The sequence below is a fragment of the Excalfactoria chinensis genome, chromosome 9 (genome assembly GCF_039878825.1).
Source record: "Excalfactoria chinensis isolate bCotChi1 chromosome 9, bCotChi1.hap2, whole genome shotgun sequence".
Lineage (NCBI taxonomy): Eukaryota > Metazoa > Chordata > Aves > Galliformes > Phasianidae > Excalfactoria > Excalfactoria chinensis.
In genome coordinates this window covers 15,447,101-15,469,220 of record NC_092833.1, presented here as the reverse complement: position 1 = coordinate 15,469,220, position 22,120 = coordinate 15,447,101, and the positions used below count along the sequence as shown (strand labels likewise).

The 22,120-nt window shown below is 42.1% G+C and overlaps 1 protein-coding gene across 1 annotated transcript in view; it reads left to right on the top strand.

The window, feature by feature from the left end:
- FNDC3B (fibronectin type III domain containing 3B) overlaps positions 1–22,120 on the top strand; it is a 136,039-nt gene that overhangs the window by 66,932 nt on the left and 46,987 nt on the right. The window contains exons 6-8 of the mRNA XM_072344768.1: positions 891–1,178; positions 17,435–17,493; positions 21,629–21,786. Coding sequence (XP_072200869.1) covers positions 891–1,178; positions 17,435–17,493; positions 21,629–21,786 — 505 coding nt within the window. The remainder of the gene's footprint in view (positions 1–890; positions 1,179–17,434; positions 17,494–21,628; positions 21,787–22,120) is intronic.

Here is a 22,120-nt window from a genome sequence, read left to right as displayed (position 1 = left end):
AGGAAGAGATGGAAAGAGGTATCTAGTGATGCTTCTCTTTGAAGTTTCTGTTGGCCAACAGACCATCTCCTAATGAGGAATGGACATTACAGCTGACATTTAATTTCCTTATCCTGGGGGGAGGAAATGGAAAGTACAGGACTCCAACAAACCACTGCAGCTCATCAGATAAATAGGTGAGGAATGTTTCTCTTGAAGAGAGAACAGTGCAGTTTGTCTGATAGCTTAACAAAATATTGCGTGCAAACACTGGAGTGTGTTAAGTAAACACAGGGGCTTTCAGCCACTGGTTAAGTAGATGCTGAATATAGCCAGGAGATAGCAAGAGGCTGGTTCAACTTAAAAACAAACAAAAAAATCCAGAAATTAAGCAAGAAAAAAATCTTTGATTGCCTCAATAAAATCACTTAAACCTGTGACAATAAAATAACTGAAGGGGAGGTGAGTATTGGAGTATTATACTGATGAATATTACTGTACTGTTTCCCATTTGTCCAAGGGCTTGTACAAGAAACAAAAATGGGGAAGAATCTGTTGGATTGCTTAATGAGTTTATGAAGGCTTTTTACAAAATATTTGTCTTGTCAGATGTTTTTTCTTTCCTTGAAATTTGGGCCTTAGACTGAAAAGGAGGGAGGGGGGGAAAGAAACTATTGTCCCCATTACTGTATTTTATTTGTATATACACCTTCATTGAGTTATGAAATCTCAAACAGAGAGTGAACACATGTCATGTGATGCTGCAAAAAAACTTCAATCCTGCAGAAAAAACTTTCTGTAGAAGCTGTAGAAGTGATCTCAGGGAGAATGTGGGATTGAATTTGGAGATGGTCAGGAATTTGATTGGTGATCTTGTTCTGACTTAATGTGAATGAATTGTTTCTTTTCAGAAATCATACCACTATATGGGATGTCCAGCTATATTACCAGGGAAGATCAGTACAGCAAACCACAGCACAAAAAACTCAAAGACAGGCAGATTGATCGCCAGAACCGTCTGAACAGTCCTCCTTCATCCATCTACAAAAGCCATATAGGCAGCTGCACAACTGTATATAATGGTTATGCAAAGAGCCACAATGGAGCAAGCAGTGGAAGTGGTGGGGGGGCACCAGGAGTGAAGAAGCCAGAGCGCAGAGCAAGAAGCAGCCCGAAGTCTAACGAACAAGAGCCACGTGGTAAAGGCAGATTTATTTATTTTTAATTCCTTTTTATTGCACCTTTCCAGCTTACAACCGCCTCTATATGGATCTAGTTAACTATGCCAAAAAACACTACCACCCACACATAAAGACAGTGTTAATACAGTGTGAACTTAAATATAAACATTGAGTTTGCTATACTGTATTTGTTTTGTAAGCCGAACCTGTTGCCTGCTATCTTTCTTGACTGTTCCCTGGTAGCTGCAGCATCATTCTGTTTTTATCTGTGAGGAGAAATGCAATTTGCAAGCACGTTCTTGGTTTTATTTTACTTGTCAAACAGGCATCTTGACATTTCACAAACAACCTTGGGTACAACTGAGCTCTAACCAAGACCTGCCAGCTGGGTAGTACTACTACTCTCTTCTGGGGGCATGTAGTAAACTTTCAAGAACATTTTGAGGTAATTGCTGAAAAAACAAGTTTATGTGAATCCTCACCAGTTAGTTGAAACAGAAGAAACGTGACAAGTAATTGCTTAATCTTAGCAATTGGAATTCATAGCCAGATCTGGCTACTTCTGAAATAATTTTCTTTGGTATTTATTTTTTGAAGCTTATCATCAAGATATTGCAAGTCTACAGTGAAACAGTAGATCATTCATCTAATTCAGTCTAGTGTACCACAAGCCGTTCTGCACATAGCCAGTTCTACCTTAGTTTAGCTCAGTAATTTGTTTTAGTAAATTATAACTTTCATCGATTTTGTTCTCAATAGAAATCATTTTTTCATGGAGAAAAATGACTCAAGATGTGTGCTTTTCCACATCAGTCTATTGCTGTATTCATACGTGCACACCAGTACACATGTACCTGCAGGAAGGTGATCACTGAGGCTTTGTAATGGCTCCCACTGAACAGATCTGTCTTTATAAGCTTCTAATCATCTCTACTACTGCTTATTTATCTTCTGTGTTTCTTCTTGATTTATTTGGGGATTTATCAGCACTTGACTTGTGTCCTTATGGGTAATTGGATTGAGAGCTAAAAGCAGCCTAAAAGTTGCTGATAATTGCAGTGTGTTCAGAGTAACTGAGAAAAAGAATGCCATAAGTAGCAAGTATGGAAACTGCTTCAGCTTAGCTCCGTGTGTGTAGATTCAAGTCTGCCACTAGTTAAAATTTTGATGACATTGTGTTGTTGCTTCCAAAAGTTCAGAGTGCCCTGGAAAAACTATAAAAGGTACATCATATGTAAAGAATAGGAGTCTTGAGTTGGAAAGCCAGGCTTACAAAAACCGCTTGAGAGGCATGCAGGAATGTATGAATTTAGAGTAAAACTTAGAACTGTAGAGTGGCCTGGATTGGAAGGAGCTCTGAAGAACACCCAATTCCAGCCCCCTCTGCAGTGTGGGCAGAGCTGAAAATTTGGGTGAGGGAGAACTGGAGGCGATAGGTTTCTTTAACCAAATTTGACTGAGATTTTGTTGTGTTTTAAAGCCTATTCATTCATATTGGGTCAGTGTGTTTGTGGAATGGCAGCTGGCAGGCTCGTGGTGGGTCCTGGGTGTCAGAACAGTGAGCTGCTGGCAGAAGGGGAATTAGGACTCCTGCATGCTGCTGAAGCAGAAGCTTGAAGGTCACAGGAGGAAACTAGCATGGGTCAGCAGCAGAACCACAAGGGGGTTGCAGCCTTGAGGGACCTCAGCTACAGTGAAGCTATTTCACAGTGCAGTAAGAACATTAGTGAAGAAAATGTTCATCATACAATGTGAGGACAACTGTATTTTCTCCAAATTTTGAGGCATGAGATATTTAAGTTAACAACATATTTTTCTATCACAATACATGTGAATTGCTTATTCTGTGCTCATGAGTAAGCGCTCAAGGAACGTTTTGCCTTGTGTCAATAACTTGCTTCCTGCAGATATTAAAAGAATGCTTTTTTTTCCCCCAGCGCTTTTGGAAGCAGTGGGGTGATAGCATCATCAGTAGTGCTAAAATTGAGTAAGAAAATGATGCTGGAGTACGTAAATGATGTGTGCTTCCTCTGGCCTTTTTCAATGACAGCATTGTATATTTCTTTTGGGAGGCAGAGTTGTAAATAAAGATTTCTGGCTTATGCTGGATACTGGAAACCTGCCATTGTAAGATTAAAAAAGAAAACCAATGGCTTATAATAAAAAAAAAATTAGCAGCTGACCTGTATGTTTGTTGTGGTAGGATGGACGGTGTCTGGTTCAGGCAGAGGACTTGGAGGTCAGCTGTAGGGGTCCTGATTTGAAATCCATTCTGTAGCTTTGCAGTAGGGCTGGTTTAAAGCTTGAATGGGAGTGGGTCAGCTGGTTGTTTTGTTTTTCCATAGAGGAGCCTTGCCATGTAAAAAGAGCTGTAAGCGGAAATCCTGTCCCATTCAATCTGTCCTTTATGAATTTTAGTCTGAGTCACTTCCTTCTCATGCGTTCAGTGGTTTGCTCCTTGGTCATGGAAGGTTCTACTCGTTTGAGAGTCCCTGTGTGTGTGTGTGTGTGTGTGTGTGTGTGTGTGTGTGTGCAAGCACTGTGGGCACATAAGAAGTTTTAAGTATTCTTAGAGTGCTCTTGCCCATTTGCTAATAAAAAGTTTCTTCCCTTCAAATCAGGTAAAATCTTTTTTAACCCCCACTGAAGTTTCAAGAACCTAGGATAGCCACAAGCACTTGTGAATGGAAGTGCTCCTGCCTGCATTGCTGCTGGAAGTTTCTCAGGAGATCTGACTACTTACATGTGCTCATTTGTTTGAAAATTGACTTAGCAAGAGGGCTTTCCTAACTGTGGTGCTTTTACTTTGAAAATATTTTAAACATACAAAACTCAGCAAAACAAGGTCTTACAATTGCTACTGATCTCTTTTCCTGCTTCCTAAACTCTGCTGGTTACAGTTTTATCAGCCCAGCTGCAAAGCTGCCATTTCCATCTAGAAAACCTCTCATTGCAGATCCCCCAGCAAGGCTGCTGATGTAAGTAAAGCTAGCAGGTATTGTTAGTCTGGGCTGGTGCTAGCAAGAACTGCTATCAGCAAGCTGCTAGTGTGTAATATGGAGTGAATGAATGACAACACAGGAGATAAAGCTGATGCTTCCTTGGTTCAACCCTATCCTGTTCCTCTCATTTGTTATGTTTAAATATATTTAGAAAAAGGGTGTTCTTTTATTTTTGCTTTTCTTCAATTGCATCAAGTTTGATGAATCCAAAGCCTATGAGTTAAAGGGAAATTGAGATGTGATTCAGTACAGACAGGAAACAGGCGAGGTTCCTCTACTTGCTCATGGGGTATGGTGCCAATTCTTTTCCATTCTAGCCTTGAGTCTGATTTGTAAACCTGTTGGGCTGTCTATGTATCTATGTCTGTGTGTTCTACAGATTTTAAAAGCCTAGTTTCTTTACTTTGAGGATTGTAAGCACTGAAGTTGAGAAACACTGTGGCAATGTATGTAATGTTTATGTTCTGTTAGCCAAGAAATGATGACTGTAGCCAGGAGCAGGGAGGGTAGTGATAGGACAAGGAGTAACAGTTTTAAATGAAAAGAGGGTAGATTGAGATTGGATACAAGGAAGAAATTCTTTACTCTGTGGGTGGCTGGGTACTGGCGCAGGTTGCCCTCAGAAGCTGTGGATATTCCATCCTTGGAGGTTCCCAAGGCCAGGTTGGATGGGGCATTGAGCAACCTGATATGGCAGGGGTTGTCCCTGCCCATGGCAAGGAGTTGGATCTGGATGGGTGCTAAAGTCCCTTCCAACCCATCTGTGATTCTATGAGGACCTTTATTAAACCAATACGGAAATATTCTGCAGACAAAATTTGTCATAAATGATTCTTCTGCAGTCACTGAAAAAAATGCTTTTATGTAAGTGCTGCTTTCCCTGTTCCTTAAGTGTGTTGGATTGTATAAAATAAGGAGAATTAATGAGATTGTCTCCTGAAAACAAACTGTCAGAAACAGAAATCATGATTTCATTGGTAGCACGGAAAAAAACCTCTCCCAAAGACTGGAGTATATTTGCCACGATATGTGAGTTTTAACATTATACAGAGGAATGGAGTATGAAGCATAGTATTTACTGGAAATGGAGGCATTCTGAATTTTGTGAGTACAGATCAGCATCACATATGAAATCTTAGTAGTGTTACTTTTCTTGCTGGTTTTTGTAGTTTCAGCAAATAATATTACTTGACCAAATTGCTTAGATTCCTATATAATTAGAAACACACCATGTGTTGTGTGTGTGCTGGTTTTTTAATTTTTAGTAAGTGAGAGGAAATAAACATGCACTAATTAGGGCACTTGTCTGAACTTGAGAAACCAGTTAATTTGTGACACCTGGGAATTTCCAGTGTGATATTCTTGTGCCTCTACTTTACCTCCCACGTTACGTTCTTGTTTAGATTTATTTGCATACGCGGTACCTCTTAAGCATTCTTTATCTTTCATATTTTTTGCCCAGTTAATAGGGTGTGAAGTTGTTCGTACAGGCAGAAAGTTAAATGGTTGAGTTCCTAGTGGCTGAGTGTACCAGCCAGTTCCATTAGCTGGGCCACACAGATTGTAGACCAGAAAATACTTCAAGAAGTAATCACGTAAACTGTCCTCTTAAGCAATCTCACATGGATTGATGAATGTACTAGAGTAGTTGACATTATGTGGAGTTCAAGGAAAGTACATTCCCACGTTAATGTCAATCTGTGTGCATGCAAGAATTTCTACAGACCAGGCTTAATTCATGGCTTTTCTTTAGCAAAGAGAATTGCTGAGCTATTTCGTCCAGTTTGACTGAGAAAGTCGCTGTGTGTTGAAGGAGAAAAACAAACCTCAGCTGTCTTGAGATTTGACTTAGATCACGAGGTTTTCAACGAGAAAGGAAACATCCATAGGAGACCAGTGACACAGAAGGTTGAGTTTGTGCTCACATACTCCCTCCTTTAGCCACTGTTTTGCCCAGTTCCCAAACCAGTAGTGCCTTGCTTTTGGGTTGCCTATGGGTTGTTCCACATAGCGTGTCTTTCCCTGACCAACTCTTTCTTGGAAATCCATTGTGTGCAAAATAATTTCCAGGAAATTTACAAGCCTGTGGAAGTTTGTCTGCATGTGGACTGTTGGGAGCATGGAGGTGTCTTCCTACCATACCCATACTGCAGGAACAGAACCAAAGCTTAGGGGAAGTGTGAATGACAGAGCACACTTTGTTCTGGCAGGAAAGCTGTTTTGTGCTTCATTAGCACAGATTCCTGCAATTAGGGTGCAGGAAAGAGGAGATATTCACATTCTATTTTTGTGCACTTATCTGAGAAGATGAAAGGATCACCTTCATAACTTAGGCACCAGAAGTTGTTGATAGGAGATCCTCTTCATCGTATAAATAGGAGTGTTGCTTCTTAAAATAACTTCACAGTGTTGTCCCATCTTGAATCTCACTCCTCTTTAAGGTGAACGTAACTATGTTTAAACGTGGTTTAATCCAAGCTTGTTGAAACTGAAAATACAAACAGAACACTTGATAGCTGTGGGCAGCTTGATCTGGCATGGCTATAAGCTGCTGTGAGTTGGTCTCCAGGGGTTCCACATCTCCAAGGCAGAGCTAGGGCAGGTGGGTCACTGTGCCTCTGCTTACATTTGCAGTCTCATCAAAGAAGCTCAGACAAAATAAACCTAACCTTAAACAAGCCATCCTGTTAGAAACACAGCTCAGAGTCCAGGAAAGTGTAGCACAACACTGTAAAGAGGGAAGTCTGGATCCAAGGCTGTCATTTAACCTCTCTGGTTACTTAAACCTTTTATTGTTTTTCCCCAAGGCTGTTTTCACAATTCTGATTGACCCCTCTAGTCTCTCCTATTATTTGTCCCATCTGCTTTCATCCCTCCCTCATCTCGTATTTCCACCATGATCTCTGGCCAAGGGGAGCTGGATAAGCTATCTGCTCCATGATTTATCAGGAAGTTGGTGCTGGATGACGCAAGGCACCTCTTCCCCCAAAGGATCTTCATATTATCTCAAGAATTTGCAGCTTCTGCTGCTGCCGACAGTCAAATCCAGAGGACTGAAATCTGAGTCTTTTTCTTAGGAGTTTACGTAATTTATAGATATCCAACCAAGAGGAAAAGAAAAAACAAAAAAACCCCAACAACACGTATCAAGACCGTTTTCATGCTGTTTAAATGCTCAGTAACTAAATCCTTGTGCTGGGGAGAAAAGTTACACAGAGGTCTCAGAGCTTCAGAGCAAGATAAACAGTGTATTCTCACCAGTTAGTAGGAGATAATGTGGACCACCGACAAAGGAAGGGAAACAAATTTCCCTTATTTGGAAATATCTGGGACATTGAGCCAGGAGGGGGGAGGGTATTTATAGTGAAGAGGTAGAACATTTCCTCTCTCCAGAGTACAAAAAAATAAAAACACCTAATAGTTTAATGAACAATCCCTATTTGTCTGTCCAGATGTTCTGAACAATGTCTGTTTGTACATTCATCTGGATTTACAAAGCTAATGAGTCGAAATTTCGTGTCCCGCTGAAGTTAATGGGATTTGTTTACCCATCAGTGAGTTTCCTTTTCTGAGAACGGATGGAATTTGACATCCAAAGTTGGGAGTATTGCAATTAAAAAGTGGACGAGCTTCCTTTTAGAATGAAGCAGTCGTTTCATTTTCTCCATGGTTTATTATAGAAGGCTTTGTCCTGAACCTTGGGGCTCTGTTGCTTTTTATGTTTATTTTTTTTTCTTCAAGGAGCTGTGCTTTGGAAGCAGCTGCTTTGATTTACTGTGGTCCATGTGACTTTTGCCTGAATTTCATCTCAGCAATGAAATCCAGATCAAGCTGAAATTCTTGTTGCTTTGCTGAAGCCTTCCCAGTGATCCATGATCAGGTGGATATTTCTGAGAAATGTTTTAAATATCTGGGAAGATTTGCAGGGGTGAAAGTGGCCAATGAAGTATTGTTATGTCGTCCTCATCCCAGCACTGTTAATTGCACTCACAGTTCACTGAATCACAGAATGACCTCGGTTGGAAGGGACCTCAAGGATCATGAATCTCTAACCCCCCTGCCACAGGTATGGCCACCAACCTCCACATCTAATACCTGCCCAGGGCCCCATCCAACCTGGCCTTGAAGACCTCCAGGGAGGGGGCATCCACAGCCTCTCTGGGCAGCATCTCACCACTCTCTTGGTAAAGAACTTCCCCCTGACATCTAGCCTAAATCTTCCCTCCTTCAACTTAAATCCATTTCCCCTTGTCCTGCTGCTATCCACCTTTTCAAAGAGTTGACTCCCCTCCTGTTTATAGGCTCCCTTTAGGTACTGAAAGGCTGCAATTAGGTCACTCTGCAGCCTTCTTTTCTCCAGAATGAACAAGCCCTGAAGTTCCTCCTACTTGATTATTATTGATTATTAATGGTATAGATATAGGGACCAGGGATTTTTAAAGGACTTTCTTGTGTATACTCTTCATATCCCAGACATGAGAGGGCACTGTTAACATCACATCAACCTTTTTATTTACTTTTTTACTTCTGTATTGTAGGAATTCAGAACCTGCCAGTGAAATGGATTTACAATTGATGCTGAGTTCACTTGAGACTCATGGTAGTGGATAACAGTGAGGTTGGGCCAAGAATACGATCATTGTGCTGTAATGTGTGTGGATGTTGCGTAGGGGCACAGCTGGGTGCACCAAAACTTGTACAAATCCTGCTGGCCTCCTTGCGAACTCACTCTGCATTCTCCTTCAGAAATGATCATGTTTGTCACATTCGTTCTTTGCTCAATGCTATTTAATGTAATACTAGTTCAAGTAGTTGTAGGTCGTCGTTCAGGTCTGACTGCAAAATAATTTTGGCTGGGGTGGTTTGAGGGTTTGAGTAAGTCATTTGTCTTCTGTCAGGAGGAAGATAGCTTTCTCCTGTTCTGCTGCCAGCCTTGTGGGTGTTTTAGTTGATGGAGAGTGCAGTGGGATTTCCTCATCTTCCTCATCTTTGAGGAGTAGCTCAATGGAATTTAAATAAATAAACAAGATTTCTCATCTTGGGTTGCTCTGATGGATGTCCCCCAAAGTACCTGCAGTCTGACTACATCATAGCTCTCATTTAGAAAGAGAGGGCAGTAATGTAAGAGAAAAGCTAGAATGGGATTCTTTCAAAGAACAAGATGACTCTGTTGCTGTACGCCTCAGCTGATGGTGAAAAATCCCTGTGCAGGTCCCACAAAAATTCATTGCATTTCAAATTGGAAGTTTTTGGTTTTTTTTCTTGTGGAATCTAACTTTTAAAAACACGCAGATACTGTAAATGGTGCATGGAAATAGGATTTCTCCTTCAGTGTAAGTATTAAGACAAAATCAAGCGCAGTTAAAGTGCCAATTTTCTGCTTTTGTCCTTCTCAAGAGAAATTTTGCTGGGTTACCTTCTCATAAGAGGGAAATAGCTCTCTCTGAAAGCCTGACATCTCAAAGCTCTTTCCATTGCCTGTAGCAAAACCTGAAGAAGACATTTATCCTCTTATTCAAGGGAGGCTGAGTAGTTATGACTGAAGGTAACATTTGGCTAGCAGTTACTTAAAGTCTCCTCAGTTCTTTTGGGCACCCGTATGCCTTTGTGTTAGGAAAGTGCTCTGCTGCCTTCTCACTGATGTAGCAATGGTGGCTTTACAGAGTGCATTGCCAGGGAGATTGTTAATTTTGGCTCAGGAGCTCCCTTTAATCCAGACCACTTCTGTAGCTCCTAGGGAGTTTGCTTCAGCTGTGCTGTCTGATTGTTTTCCTGTGCAAATATGCATATTTGCAGGTTATTTTGCTAGTCTTTTTCTTTCATCAGGAAAAACGCTACCATTGTGTGTAATGGGCAGATTACCAAAAGTGTTTGTTGGCCCGTTTTTGTACAGTTGTGCTTTTGAGGATTCGGAAAAAGCAAGTTTTATTCTAAGTGCAATACGGCTACCATTATCTCCTTCCATTGTGGACAATCTTTTAGAGAATAGTGTTTCCTGACCGGCGTGGTGCTGCTGCCACTGTGCTAGAAAACCTCTCGCCTTGGGCTGGTGATGCTGAAGACTTGTCAGAGGCTGTGCTTTACAGGAATTGTTTTCCACTCAGATGTGAGGGTGTGGGGATCAACTGTTGGCTGCCTCAGCTGGACCCATGGAGAGAAGGAGTGATGGAGACAAATTTACATGAGAGCTGTCTGCAGCAGATCTATCTGTGATCAGCCTGTGAAGAGAAGCGTGCAGTTTTTGGTGCTGTCAAGCTTGTGCTTTCCATCATTGTGGAACTCAATGGAGAGAAAAGTGGAGTGACTGCCTCTTGTTACTCATGTCTGTGACTTTCTGACCTTAAGTTGCCCAGCTGCTGAGATGTCTGTTGCCATGACTGAAGGGAACCTTTTATTTCCGAGAGGAAATCTTGGGTCTGTAAGTTCCAGATAACGTCATTTCACAGCTGGCAGCAGCAAGGCCTCCTTTAGAGCCACAGTTTAGGAGCACCAGTACCTTGATGGCACAGTCAGCCCTCACCTCCTCCTTCCCTGGACTTGGAGGATCCTGTAGGGCTTTTTTGACTGTGTTTGTGGCTGCCTGGAGTAATAATAGTAGCGACGTGTTGCTCTGGGCAGAAGTTACTTCTGCCTTTGAATGACCGCTCAGTTCCTCAGACTTGGAGGGCTGCCTGGACTGCCCTGCCAGGGCGCACGGTGGCTCTGAATACCGATGAAGGCAAGACAGACAGGCAGTCATGGGCTGAAGTGACAGGAAATAGAGCTGAGAGAGGGAGGGCATGGAACAGTACGCAAATAAATGAATGGAATTAGGGATAAGGCGATGCCACGCATTCCAGCTGTCATAGGAAATCATGAGACGTTTGAAGAACTTCATTGTGTTGAGAAAAAGATTACCATTTGCTGGCAAGGCTTGCAGCTGAAATGAAACATCAGATTCTGGCCCAGAAGCTGTGAGTCAGGAGCTTCAGGAGAATGGGAAGAGGGCTTTTCAGTCTCCATGTCAGATCAGAATGTTTTCTCGTAGCTTCACATGAAAGGCGTTAATGGCAACTACAAATGGGCTGCTTACAGACTCCTGAAAGAATAGGTGGAAGAGTGTTTTGCAAGGATGTAGCAAATAAAAGGAGCTCCTACAAATGCAGTCAAATCAGAAATGATATCGGAAAGGAAGAAAGATATGAAAGAAGAGAGATAATGCTTGTTTAAAACAAAGAAACACTAATAAACTCACATTATAGCAGTTAGATCATGAGTCAAGTTGGGGAAGATTCAGGAAAAGACAATGATTGATTAAAATCACTTATTAATTAGAAAGTGCTGACTGTGTAATTTTGAATATATATATATATATAATTTCCAGGCCTGTGTAATAGCAAAAAACCAAGCTGCCTAGGTAAATAAAAGCAAAGCTGTTTTGACACAAGGAATGAGCTAAAGCAAGCTGAAAGTGGGAAAGAGAGACATCTGAGATGATGTCCTGTGTGGAAGTTAAGTTTGTTGTTGCAGTAGATGCAGCTTGTGCTTTCTGTGTTTCTGTGGGTTATGTCATTGTTTTGTTTGGTGTTCCTTAAAATCCAGCCAGCTGCAGCCGTATGTAAGTGCATTGCATCTGCTATCTTCTTCATAAGATGTACAAACTGCTTTCTTAAGATGTAAAATGTATGTGATATAGACTGGACAGTTGCTGTATTTTCCTAAGAAAGCCCTTTTCTGCCTTCTAATGGACCAACTGCGTGTTCACAGTAGGAATTCACTCAGATCTTCAGCCAATGAAGTAGGAGTTGTTATTGCTATGTCCCAGCAGTAGCAACAAAGAAGCAGAGAAAAACAAACCCAGCATGCCACTTACACTCCGTTTGTCCCTTGCATCCAGCATTTCATTTCTCTTTTAGGTGCAGCTGATCTTATTTCCCTTGCTACTTTCATAGAAGAAATATACATCGAAACAATACTGGGGGACATGGGTGGATTGAATGCAATCAACATTTTGTTTGGAAACAAATGTTAGAGGCAGTGACTTTGTTACATGCAGCTGAGTGCTTCCACATCAGCTTGATGTGAACACATCTGATGCTTGTCAAAGTGATAGCAGATATCTTTGGTTAAAGTTGCAGAATGCGGACATGAAACAGAGGGATAAACCAGATGAACCGAATTTGAACTCCAGTTATTTGGAGCGCCCTGTCCCATTGGTAGTAGAAAACTGGCAGCAGTTGTGGGAAATCTATCAAGTTGAGAGACGTGGACTGTGGCCAAGAGAGCTTTGGTGGTGCATCATTTAATTTGTGCATAAATTACAATGATGCTGAGGCATACATTTCAGTAAATCCCAGTGGCTAGAGATTCATTTTATTAATTTAGGTCTGAGAGTAGATTTCTGGGTTTTATGCAGGATTTCTGTTTTGTTTGCCTTCAGTTATGTAGGAAGTAGCTTGACTGTGGATACTTCCAATATATGGTTTGGTTTCTAAGGTCATGCTTATAGACATCAAGTAAGGCATTTTACTGAGAGGATTTAAGAAAGCAATAGGGGGAAGGCTCTTAGAAATGGAAGACTACCTTAAGATCCTTGTGCAAAGCAATTTATTTCTTATTTCAATGACTGGATCTTTCCTTGAAGTTGGGCAATGTCAGATTCTCTAACGTAGATGCGGGAGCTGCAGTCATGTTCTGTTGCTAATGTTCCTGTTAGCTCTCTAGATATTAGCAGAAATTTGAAATGCTGTGTATTTAGAACTGAAAACTCATTCTGATATTTGTAGGCTTCACTGGCAATCTTCCTCAGTATTTTAGTGTGGCATGATTGACTGTTTTGAAGACTTATTTTCCACTTTATGATTTTAAAGGGCTCACAAGTGGTATCCATTGGGAGAAGCCACGTGTTCAGCATGGCGCTGGGTTTGCTCTGTTACACCCATCTGCTAGCATGCATCTCTGCTGTTTATTCGAGTCCTCATCTTGTGCTGAACCAGCTGGAAAAGTACATCCAGTGAGAGCAGATATCTGTCCTAGGTGTCATTTGTTTGTTCTCCTCAAAGCTTAACTTTAATTTTTATTTAGGGTTCTGCGTGCATTAGTTCTGGGGGAAAACAAAGTCAAGCTGCCCTGTAGGCAACAAGAAGGAACATCTTAGGAAGCAGGCTGTGAAAGAAAGGAGTTTACTTCATTTGAGAGCAAACTGTTTTCAAGTGTGTGAAAGATTGCAGCAGAGAAAGTGCTGTTGAACTCACCTGCAGTGGGTGTGCAAGAAAGGAGTAGTAGGATTACACTGCAGCAGTGGGTGTAGAGGAGGCAGTCTGCCTAATGGTGAGAAGCGTTCAGTGCCTCAGGTAGCACTGCCCAGCTTAGGACCATTGTAAGGTTGTCATGATGATGTTGTGTGCTTGTGTTTTGTTTTGTGGCACCTGAAGCTTTAGGATTGTTCTTGTATAAGGAGATATACATAATTTAATGTATATTTCTACAGTCTAAAAGTAAAAAGTCCATACGTGTTCTAAATAAGAGTGTCTTAAGCTTTGACATCAGCAGGCAGTTCACAAAGGAGTTGTGCTGTGTTCTGAAGAGTTTGTTTCCTTGCAGCTCATAGGTTGTGCAGTACGTGACTGATAAAAGATCTCTCCTAGCATTAAAGCTGGTCACAGCCCCAATAAATCTGGAACAAATTCTGAGAAAGCATGTCATGTTATGACTGGCATATCTGTGAGCATGGAGTTCTGCTTGAGAATTAGGCTGGAAGCTTGTGAAGCGCTGGTGCTGATGTCATTGCTTTGGAATGGAAAGGCTGTTGAAACAGTAAATACTTTCTGTGGCCAGAAGCTAAGTATTGAGCTGGACCTCTTCCTTTCTGTGGAGAAAAGAATGCAGAACAAACCTAAAATCTCTATTTGCAATGGGAAAATGTTAATTAGTTTAGGGCTTGCAGCTATTTCAAACCATTTACATACACAGCTGCTGTTCATGCAAACATGAAAAATATTCATGGAAACTTCAAACTTACCTTGAAATGAAAAGATAGATTTTTTTTCCCCTTGTATTTTAAAGCTGTTCTTGGATTTCAGAAGTGTTGTTGGAAAGATCTGAAAATTATATTTGTACCGTACGTGCAGAAAGGAACATAGATGCAGGCTAACAGAAGCATATAATGAAAGGCTTTAGTTCTGCAAGAATTGGTGTTGAAACGCTGTTAGCACCAAACAGCTGCTGGGAAAGCATTCCATATTTGTCAGGGACATTTACTCTTGGTTATATCTGTGAAGCTATGGTGATGACCCAAAACTTTGAGAAAAGAGAGCTGATGAAAATACAAACTGAGATGTGCTCCAGGTCTTACAGCTGGCTCTTCTGCTACAAGAGGTTGGTTAGCTTGAAACAGTGGATCCATTTTGTAGCTTGGGACAGCTTTAACGTCTGTTAGGCACTGAGAACTGCATGAGAATTCAGCTTCTTTGCCCTCCCTCGGAGGACTCCATGAGCACTCACAGGAATTTATCCCCACCCCCAGCTTCCTCCAAGGATGAAGAGTTTTGCCATGACAGATGCAGGGAACAGATGTGGAGGGGAAAAGTTAGAACGGGACGATGACCCGAAGTGTTTGTTGGGCTCTTCCTTGACGTGACTGATCTGTTCCCAGTGTCAAAGAAGGGAAAGGAAAAAAGGAGTGTTTAACACCATGGTTTCCCTATTCCTTCTCCTGTTCTCCCCCACCTTTCCACCAGTGCACTTGTAGCGTCCCTGTCCCTAAGCACCCCAGTGAGCTCATCTAGGAGCAGTTGTCAGTGCTTCTTGGTTAACGATGGTCCTAAGGCTGTTAGTGTTACTGAATTAAAAAAAAAGCCTTTCCAGCAGTTCTGTTATCAGTGTGTAGATCACAAGATGTTTTTTTTCCCCTCTCTTATTCTCTCTTTAAAAAATACTTCTGCCCTTGTTGAGCTTGATGCTGATGTGCTGTGAAGGAGCTGCCAGGTAAGGCAGCATCCTGCTGGGGGTGGGATTCCGGACAGCCCCTGTTCTCCTTAGCTTAGTCTGGCTCAGGAGACTGTGAATAATTATGTTTGTTAGTGAAAGGAGATCAGCCATCCATAGAAGCCTGAGAATTTTTATGGCTCATGAAATGGGAAACGAAGTATTTGAAATACTATAAGAATGTGACTGTTGTGAGCTTGTTTGTCTCTTATTACTGACGGCTTCTTTTTTGTTAACGAGATTTTCCATGGGGCAGATTCGCACTCTTCTTTTCCTAGCCTTGAGACAGAGGCTGGGCTAAATCCTGAGGTCTCTTTCCACCTGAGCTGTTGTTATACATGTCATTAATGTGCACATCTATTGCTTACTGCCTTTCATTTCACACTTGCACTATTTCCACGTGGCGTTACCTATTACTCATAAATGTTCACACTGTGCCCTTAATATCTCAAGGCTTCGTTGTGCCTGATGCTCAGAGCTACCTTGTGAACACACTACCTTCCTGGGGAGGTAATACTGAAAAATTGCTGATAGGACTCTTTGCTGAGAAGCCTCATTGAGGTGTAGTACTTCTATTTTAATTGATTTTACTGTAATTATTATTCTTTATTTCCTGGGTATACTCCAGCTCTATTTAGGTCTTAAAGTCACTTCTAGTACTTGGAACAATGTGAACCTTCAGCCCTGACCTGCAAAGGTCAGACAACTTAACACTGCACAAAATAATCGTCTTCCGCAGGAGAGGGAAGTGAGATTTCTTGGAGCTCCAGGGTTTATTTTCTTCTCCTGCTTAGCATCCTTGCTAGAAAGTAGAGAGAGGAAAGAAAACTCAGTCCACATGTTTGGGATTTAAGGTTGAAAGTGATGCATGCTTAGCTTCTGGGGGCTGTAATTAAGGGTGACAGAATAACCATAAACTTTCAATAGAATAGTAGCAGCATTTTTGTTGCATTCTGTAGCCACAGAAGCTGCTTCTTAATAACATCCTTTCAAGAAAAGCCTACAGGATCTCTGCAGTTTCCATGACTGGATCCTAGTGTTCAGTTCTGCACCAGTAATAGCACTAAGGGGAACCCTGAGCTCTGAGCCTCTTATAGTTTTGGTGATGTTGTCAGTTGGGTCAGTATCCCAACCTTTTCCTAAGCAATTTAGTCCATCTGTATAGTTTTCAAGTCAATGCATCTTACTCTGGCTAAACCCTGTCAGTTTATACACTTTATAACATGCTCGAAGGGTTATCTGCTATGGAAAAAGCAATCATGTTATCCTTCTCTTATCCTGAATTATTACTGCTTCGTTCCTTTCCAAGTGGCTGAGACCAAACGGGGTCCAGGAATGCACGTAGCAGCAGATCTATCACTCCCATTCTGCACCTTGGTGAGCTGCACTCTTGTTGGGAGCGATGGGCATTGCTGCTGGAGGTTTGCCATCAGCATTCAGCCAGTTTGTTTCTGGCAGCCAAACGGATGGAATTTTCAAAAAGATGATGTACTTTTTAAAAGCAGGTCATGGACAAAAATAAAGACACATTCTTGGGCTGCAAGAAGTAGGTCAGGTTTGGGGGGAATCATTTGGGAAAGCTGTTGTTCTAATCTTAGCCATTTTTCTTTAGTAATGTATTGGGGTTTTTTCTTGCTTCCTATGTCAAGTACCTAGTCTTTTTTAATAAAGAGACCCTACACATATTGTTTGGAGGGGTGGGGAAGATGTATTTCTCTGCTTTGGCTAGAAAACCTCTTACCTTACCACTTAAGAAAGCAAATATGTGTTCCTAGTTTTCCATTAGAGAACAGCATAGTGGAAAGCGTGGCCTCTCCGTGCTGCGGTCCAAAAGGAATAAAGCTGCTTGCTGTCACCTCATTACTCTGAGCTGATGCTTTACCTCGAGGCTTCTTTGGGGATTGATGGGGGAAAATTCTGATTCCACTGCTCAGATGATCACTTTTGCGGTATCTCCTGTGCTTAATTATCTAATCTGAGGGAAATTGCATCCTGCCCCGCAGTGGCACTGGTGGGGGATGAAGGAGCACAGTTGGCACATAGACTCTGGCTCAGGAGCTGGAGAAAGCTGGGTCTGTTCCACAGCCATCGTCTTTGGAAGTAGAGTGGTGTTGGTCTGAGAAACCAAGTCCCGTAGTAACACTATGGAGGACTAATTTCTGTACCTGCATAGCTTACATTTACAATAGCAGAACATCTGATGCTCATGTACAGATAACCTGCACCTCCTATTCAAGGACTGTTGATATTATTGTTTTGTTTCAGTAATTTATTTATCTTCCTATTTCCACATTCTCTTTTTTACAGAATATGATTCAGAAACAAGAAGGGTTCAAGAGATTCTCTCTGGAATGGAGAAGCCACAGGTATGTGATCCAGAATTACCCTCATACCAACCAAAAATAGCAAATATGATAAGTAGATGATATCACAACATAGTGGTCATTTCACAGTGGAAAATCTGAGTGTTTTTACTTTAAGGATTATGGCTTCTATGCATATCTAACTTGTTTTACAGGGGTACAGTAGAATCATAGTCATTGGGAGTAAATGTGAACCATCCTTTAAAATCATGGGTATTTAGAGGAATCACGCCAGCTGCCTGTCTGCAGAGAGCTCCCAGTACTGACACCATCATGGGGAATCCAGCACCTTGTGGTGCTTTACATGGCTCCTACCCCCTTCCTCTGGGTTTAATTTCATTTGTCACGAGCAATTTGTCAGTAATCATGATTAAATTAAGCTAATTCTATTGTTCAGTGGTAATTGCTGTACTCTGTGTTTGTCTTAACCATAAAGGCACATGAATTGTGATGGAAATTGAATCCCTATGTAAATAGCCATAATGTTGGGTGTGAGCATAATCAGGTAAAGCTGTTAAGGAATCTAGCTGTAAGGCCTTTGAACATTATGTTTTTCAAATTGGGTGCATCAAACAAAAAACCAAAAGTGTATTGTGGGGATGTAAATAGAATCCAAACGCTTCGGAATAGTTTCTGGGAGAGAACAGAAGAGAGGAAAGCACAGTAAGCATGAAAGCAGGGTAGTTTATTATACAGTGAGGTAGTGTTCTGTGTGGAGGAGTATCTGAGTCTTAAAATGCTTGACATGGAGAATGCGACCTGTCGTGTATACATCTGCAGAGGTGAGAAGAGAAGCAATCTGAGCAGGTTAACAGGGTGTGGAACCTTCTGTAATGAGATTGATATCAACCAGAGCACTTAAAGCAGAGAGCAGTACAACGCTACCATCAGACAGACACTAATTTTCCTCAAATTATTTCAAAAATAGGCGTCTTTAAAACAAATCCCAAGCTGAGTTCTAATGGCATGTAGCAAAAGAATGCTGGGGATTATCTGCTACTGTCTGTAATTTAGACGTTTATGAGTGATTAAACTCATAGGAGTGCCACAAACCATTAATTGCTCTAATTGTGTGTGTGTAGTAGATGCTATATGTGACAGAAATGTATCATTTATGCATAAATAGTCAGCTAGGATGTATTTTCTAGTGAGCCCTATGCATATACGGCTGGAGATGGCACTGAGCCATTCAACCAGCTGTCCAGGTGTCCCAGTATGAGACACCTTCCTAAGAACAATGTAAACACGCTTCTAAAGTTATCAATTTGTTTTTAAAAAGGCTGTTTTCAGTCGTAGTGTTGTTAAAAGGTTTGAGGGATTTGCAACCAAGTCACAACTTCACTCATCGTTTAGTCCCGTTGAGAGCAAAACATTAAAAACATTCCATGCCTTTATTTAAACTGCAGTCTCTCAGTTTTAATTCACACTAGAGCAGACAAGGAAGCATTCTCTACAGCAGACACCTGGCTGAGGGAAGGGAAACCTGAACCTGTGCTCAGCAGAGCAAAGGGCCAGGCTGCAGCACTGGGTCTGGCTTCCCAAAGGGCAGCCCACTCTGTTGCCTTGTTCTGCATTTAAACTCATGTTTAATCACTGGGGTTTTGCCTCAAATTGCAGGATTAGACCCGTCATCAAAAAGCACAATCTCACCCGGCTAATAACCATGCATCCATTCAACCCCCATCTCTTTCAAACACTGCCCTCGAGGGAGTAAATGAATGTGGCTTTCAGTGTAGTTCTCACACACACAATGAAAGCCCGAACCACACGATGCCTGTGAATGCTAACCCGGAATTTGAAAGATAATGAAAGTTGTACAGAAACATCGTCTGTTACCTGAAAGAGTGGAGGGGGCGGATATTCATCAGCCTTGTAACCTTATTAAGGCAGTGCAACAGTTGGGATTCTTTCCCAGGGGCTTTTAGAAAATAATTATTTACACCAGTGAGTTTTGATAGCATGTAAAGCGGGCATTTACTGGGTAAATGGAGAAGTTTTCAGAAAAAATTAACCGTGCTTTTAGCAATGCACACAGAACTCCTCACGGGAGATCCTTCTGTTGCGGCCTGGCCATGGGGCAGTGCTGGGTGCTGCAGGTTTGGGGTGGGCATGCAGAGCCTCAGCAGCAGCACCGCTTCTGCCCAGCTTGTGGCCAAGTGCTGTGCTGGTGTGTCCTGGTAGTTTGGTGGTAGGGCAGTGTCAGTGAGCAGTTTCCTATGGTAAATGGGGGTTTGCTTGCAGTTTAGCTGTACTGTCCCCTGAAGCACTGAAAGTGCTGCTCTAGCTCTGCTCGCTGTTGTCTGGAAGGTGCTTCTTTTCCCAGGACAAAAGGGGTCTCAGTCTCCTGAGAGGCCTGTAAGTGCCTGCTTGCTGCTTCCAGCATTCCTTAAGCACGTTTATTTAACTTACCCTTTCTCATAGCAAAACGAGTGTTTCCTGCTCACGTAGGAGTTGCCTGGTGAATTGGTGGCTTTGGCATTAAATCAGATACTGAGGAGATACACCCTTGGCTGGTAAACGTGACACGATAGTGAGCCTGTAACTCTGTGAGCAGGAGATAGGTTTATCTCTCCCCATGCAAATAAATCCGCTCCCAGTGCTCACTCAAGCACGCACAAGCTGTGCTGCCCTATATACCCAGGGAGTGTACAGGTTTGCCTTTTCTGACTTTATCACACAGGCAAACTCTCCCTTGCTTTACTCCCTCAGTGTGTGTGCAGCTCAGCTTTGTATTTCAGGCTGCCCATCAGCGGTCAGTGTGCCTGCCATGCAGCCCTGCAGAACACAATGCCATGATGGCAGATGGAGCAGCACCGTGCTTGGGAGCTGCTTTGGGAACTGAGCCTCTGCATGGAGACGTGTGCATGCTGACTGCAGAATAAGGCTGACTTTTCTTCGTGGTTAGTCTGCATTGGCCTTTCTGTTCTAGTAAGAAACGTAGAAAAGACTTAACTTCTTACAGATTGCTAAAGTTCATGAAAGGCCAAAGTTTTTAACCATATGCAGAATATATATACGTGTGTCCCTGTGGGTAGTCATAGAGAAAAACACTTCAATAGAACATTGGCAGGATATCGTGCTTCAAGATCCAAGTTCGTCTGGGTTTTTGAAAAACAATTATGCAAGCATATTTCCACGATAATAAAAGAAACTGTGCATTGATGGGTTGAGCTAGTATAGTAGTAGTGTATGTTTATGAGCTATTAAAAGCATTATTTCAAATATGGACGGTTATCTCTGAGTACCTTTGTCATAATTTGGTTTGCGTACAAATTGATGTTGAACAAAACACTCATTTGTCTTTTCTGAAGCATTTGGGATTTTTGTAAGGTGTCTAACCTATACATTATAAAATCTATACATTAAAATCCTGAACTTTCAAGAGGTTGAGGTGAGACACCTCCCTGTCAGTGCATTAAGAACAGATTTACGGCCTGCTCAGAAAGAATCTGTTTGATATAGCCCTCTCATACACTGTCAGAGTGCTTTTCAGCTGGAAGCACTGAGCTTTCAGGTGAGGAGTTGGGTGTTCCACACTGAGTAAAGGAACCCAGGAGGCAGATCTGGATGCTGCTGCTGCAGGGCATCATTTCTGCACTTCTTTCAGAAGACGTGCATAAAACTGCTGTGCTGTCTTTCCAAGATAGCCAATGTACCCATTGTTTTATGCTTCTCTTGAGGCTGAGGGATGTGAAGGGGGTTGTTTTCTTTCTTTCTTGGCTGGATAACAGAAGGCTGTTCTTGAGGGCTGATGCCACTGGCTGCGCTCCTCCTTCAGTCTAACGTTGTTTGTACCTGTACTGCCGGAGAAGTGCTGCACTGCTGAGCTGATAAAGCTGCTCTGTTCTGTGGTGCTAAGGTTTGAGGCAGTTTTTCAATGTTTTCTTAAAGAAAACTCACGCCCATCTGGCAGTTAGGTCCCATGTTAGAGCTGTGCCCAGTGATGTCTGGGCAGTCTGGTGTGTAGTGGTTGGCAATCCTGCCCACAGCAGGGGGGTTGAAACTAAATGATCTTTGAGGTCCTTTTCAACCCAGGCCATTCTATGATTCGATGACCATGGATCATAAAGCAGTCTTTCTGTCAGGACATGAAGTGATTCATTTCTGATGTGATTTTAAATTGATGTTTCTTTTGTAGGTAACGAACATTCAAGCAAGAACGGTTTCACTGTCATGGTCACCTCCCGCCGGCCTTTTAAATGCTGATAGACACAACAATGGTTTGCCTTACACCTGTACTTACGAGGTTGCCTTATCAGATAAAGGGAGGGATGGAAAATACAAGATTATTTACAGGTAACAGGACCATTTTTACACTTGTGCTGCTCTCAATTTGTGTTTTCATTGGAAAGCTTCTCTTTGCTTGTGAGGCTGTATCTTGGCATGCCCCCCAGTAGCACATAGCAGGCACGTTTGCAGCCGCCTGCAATTTCCTCCTGTCCACCCCATCTGAACCCCTTGCTGCAGCAAGCTGGCAGGATGCACATCCCAAGCTCTTTGTTGCTTTTATCCTTCCCATTCCTCAGCATGCTGCACTACAGGAAAAACTTGACTTTTCTATTCCTTCCCATTGCCTTAGGTTGATTGAGGAGGGAGCACACTGATCAGCAAGCTGCAGTGCTCCACAGAA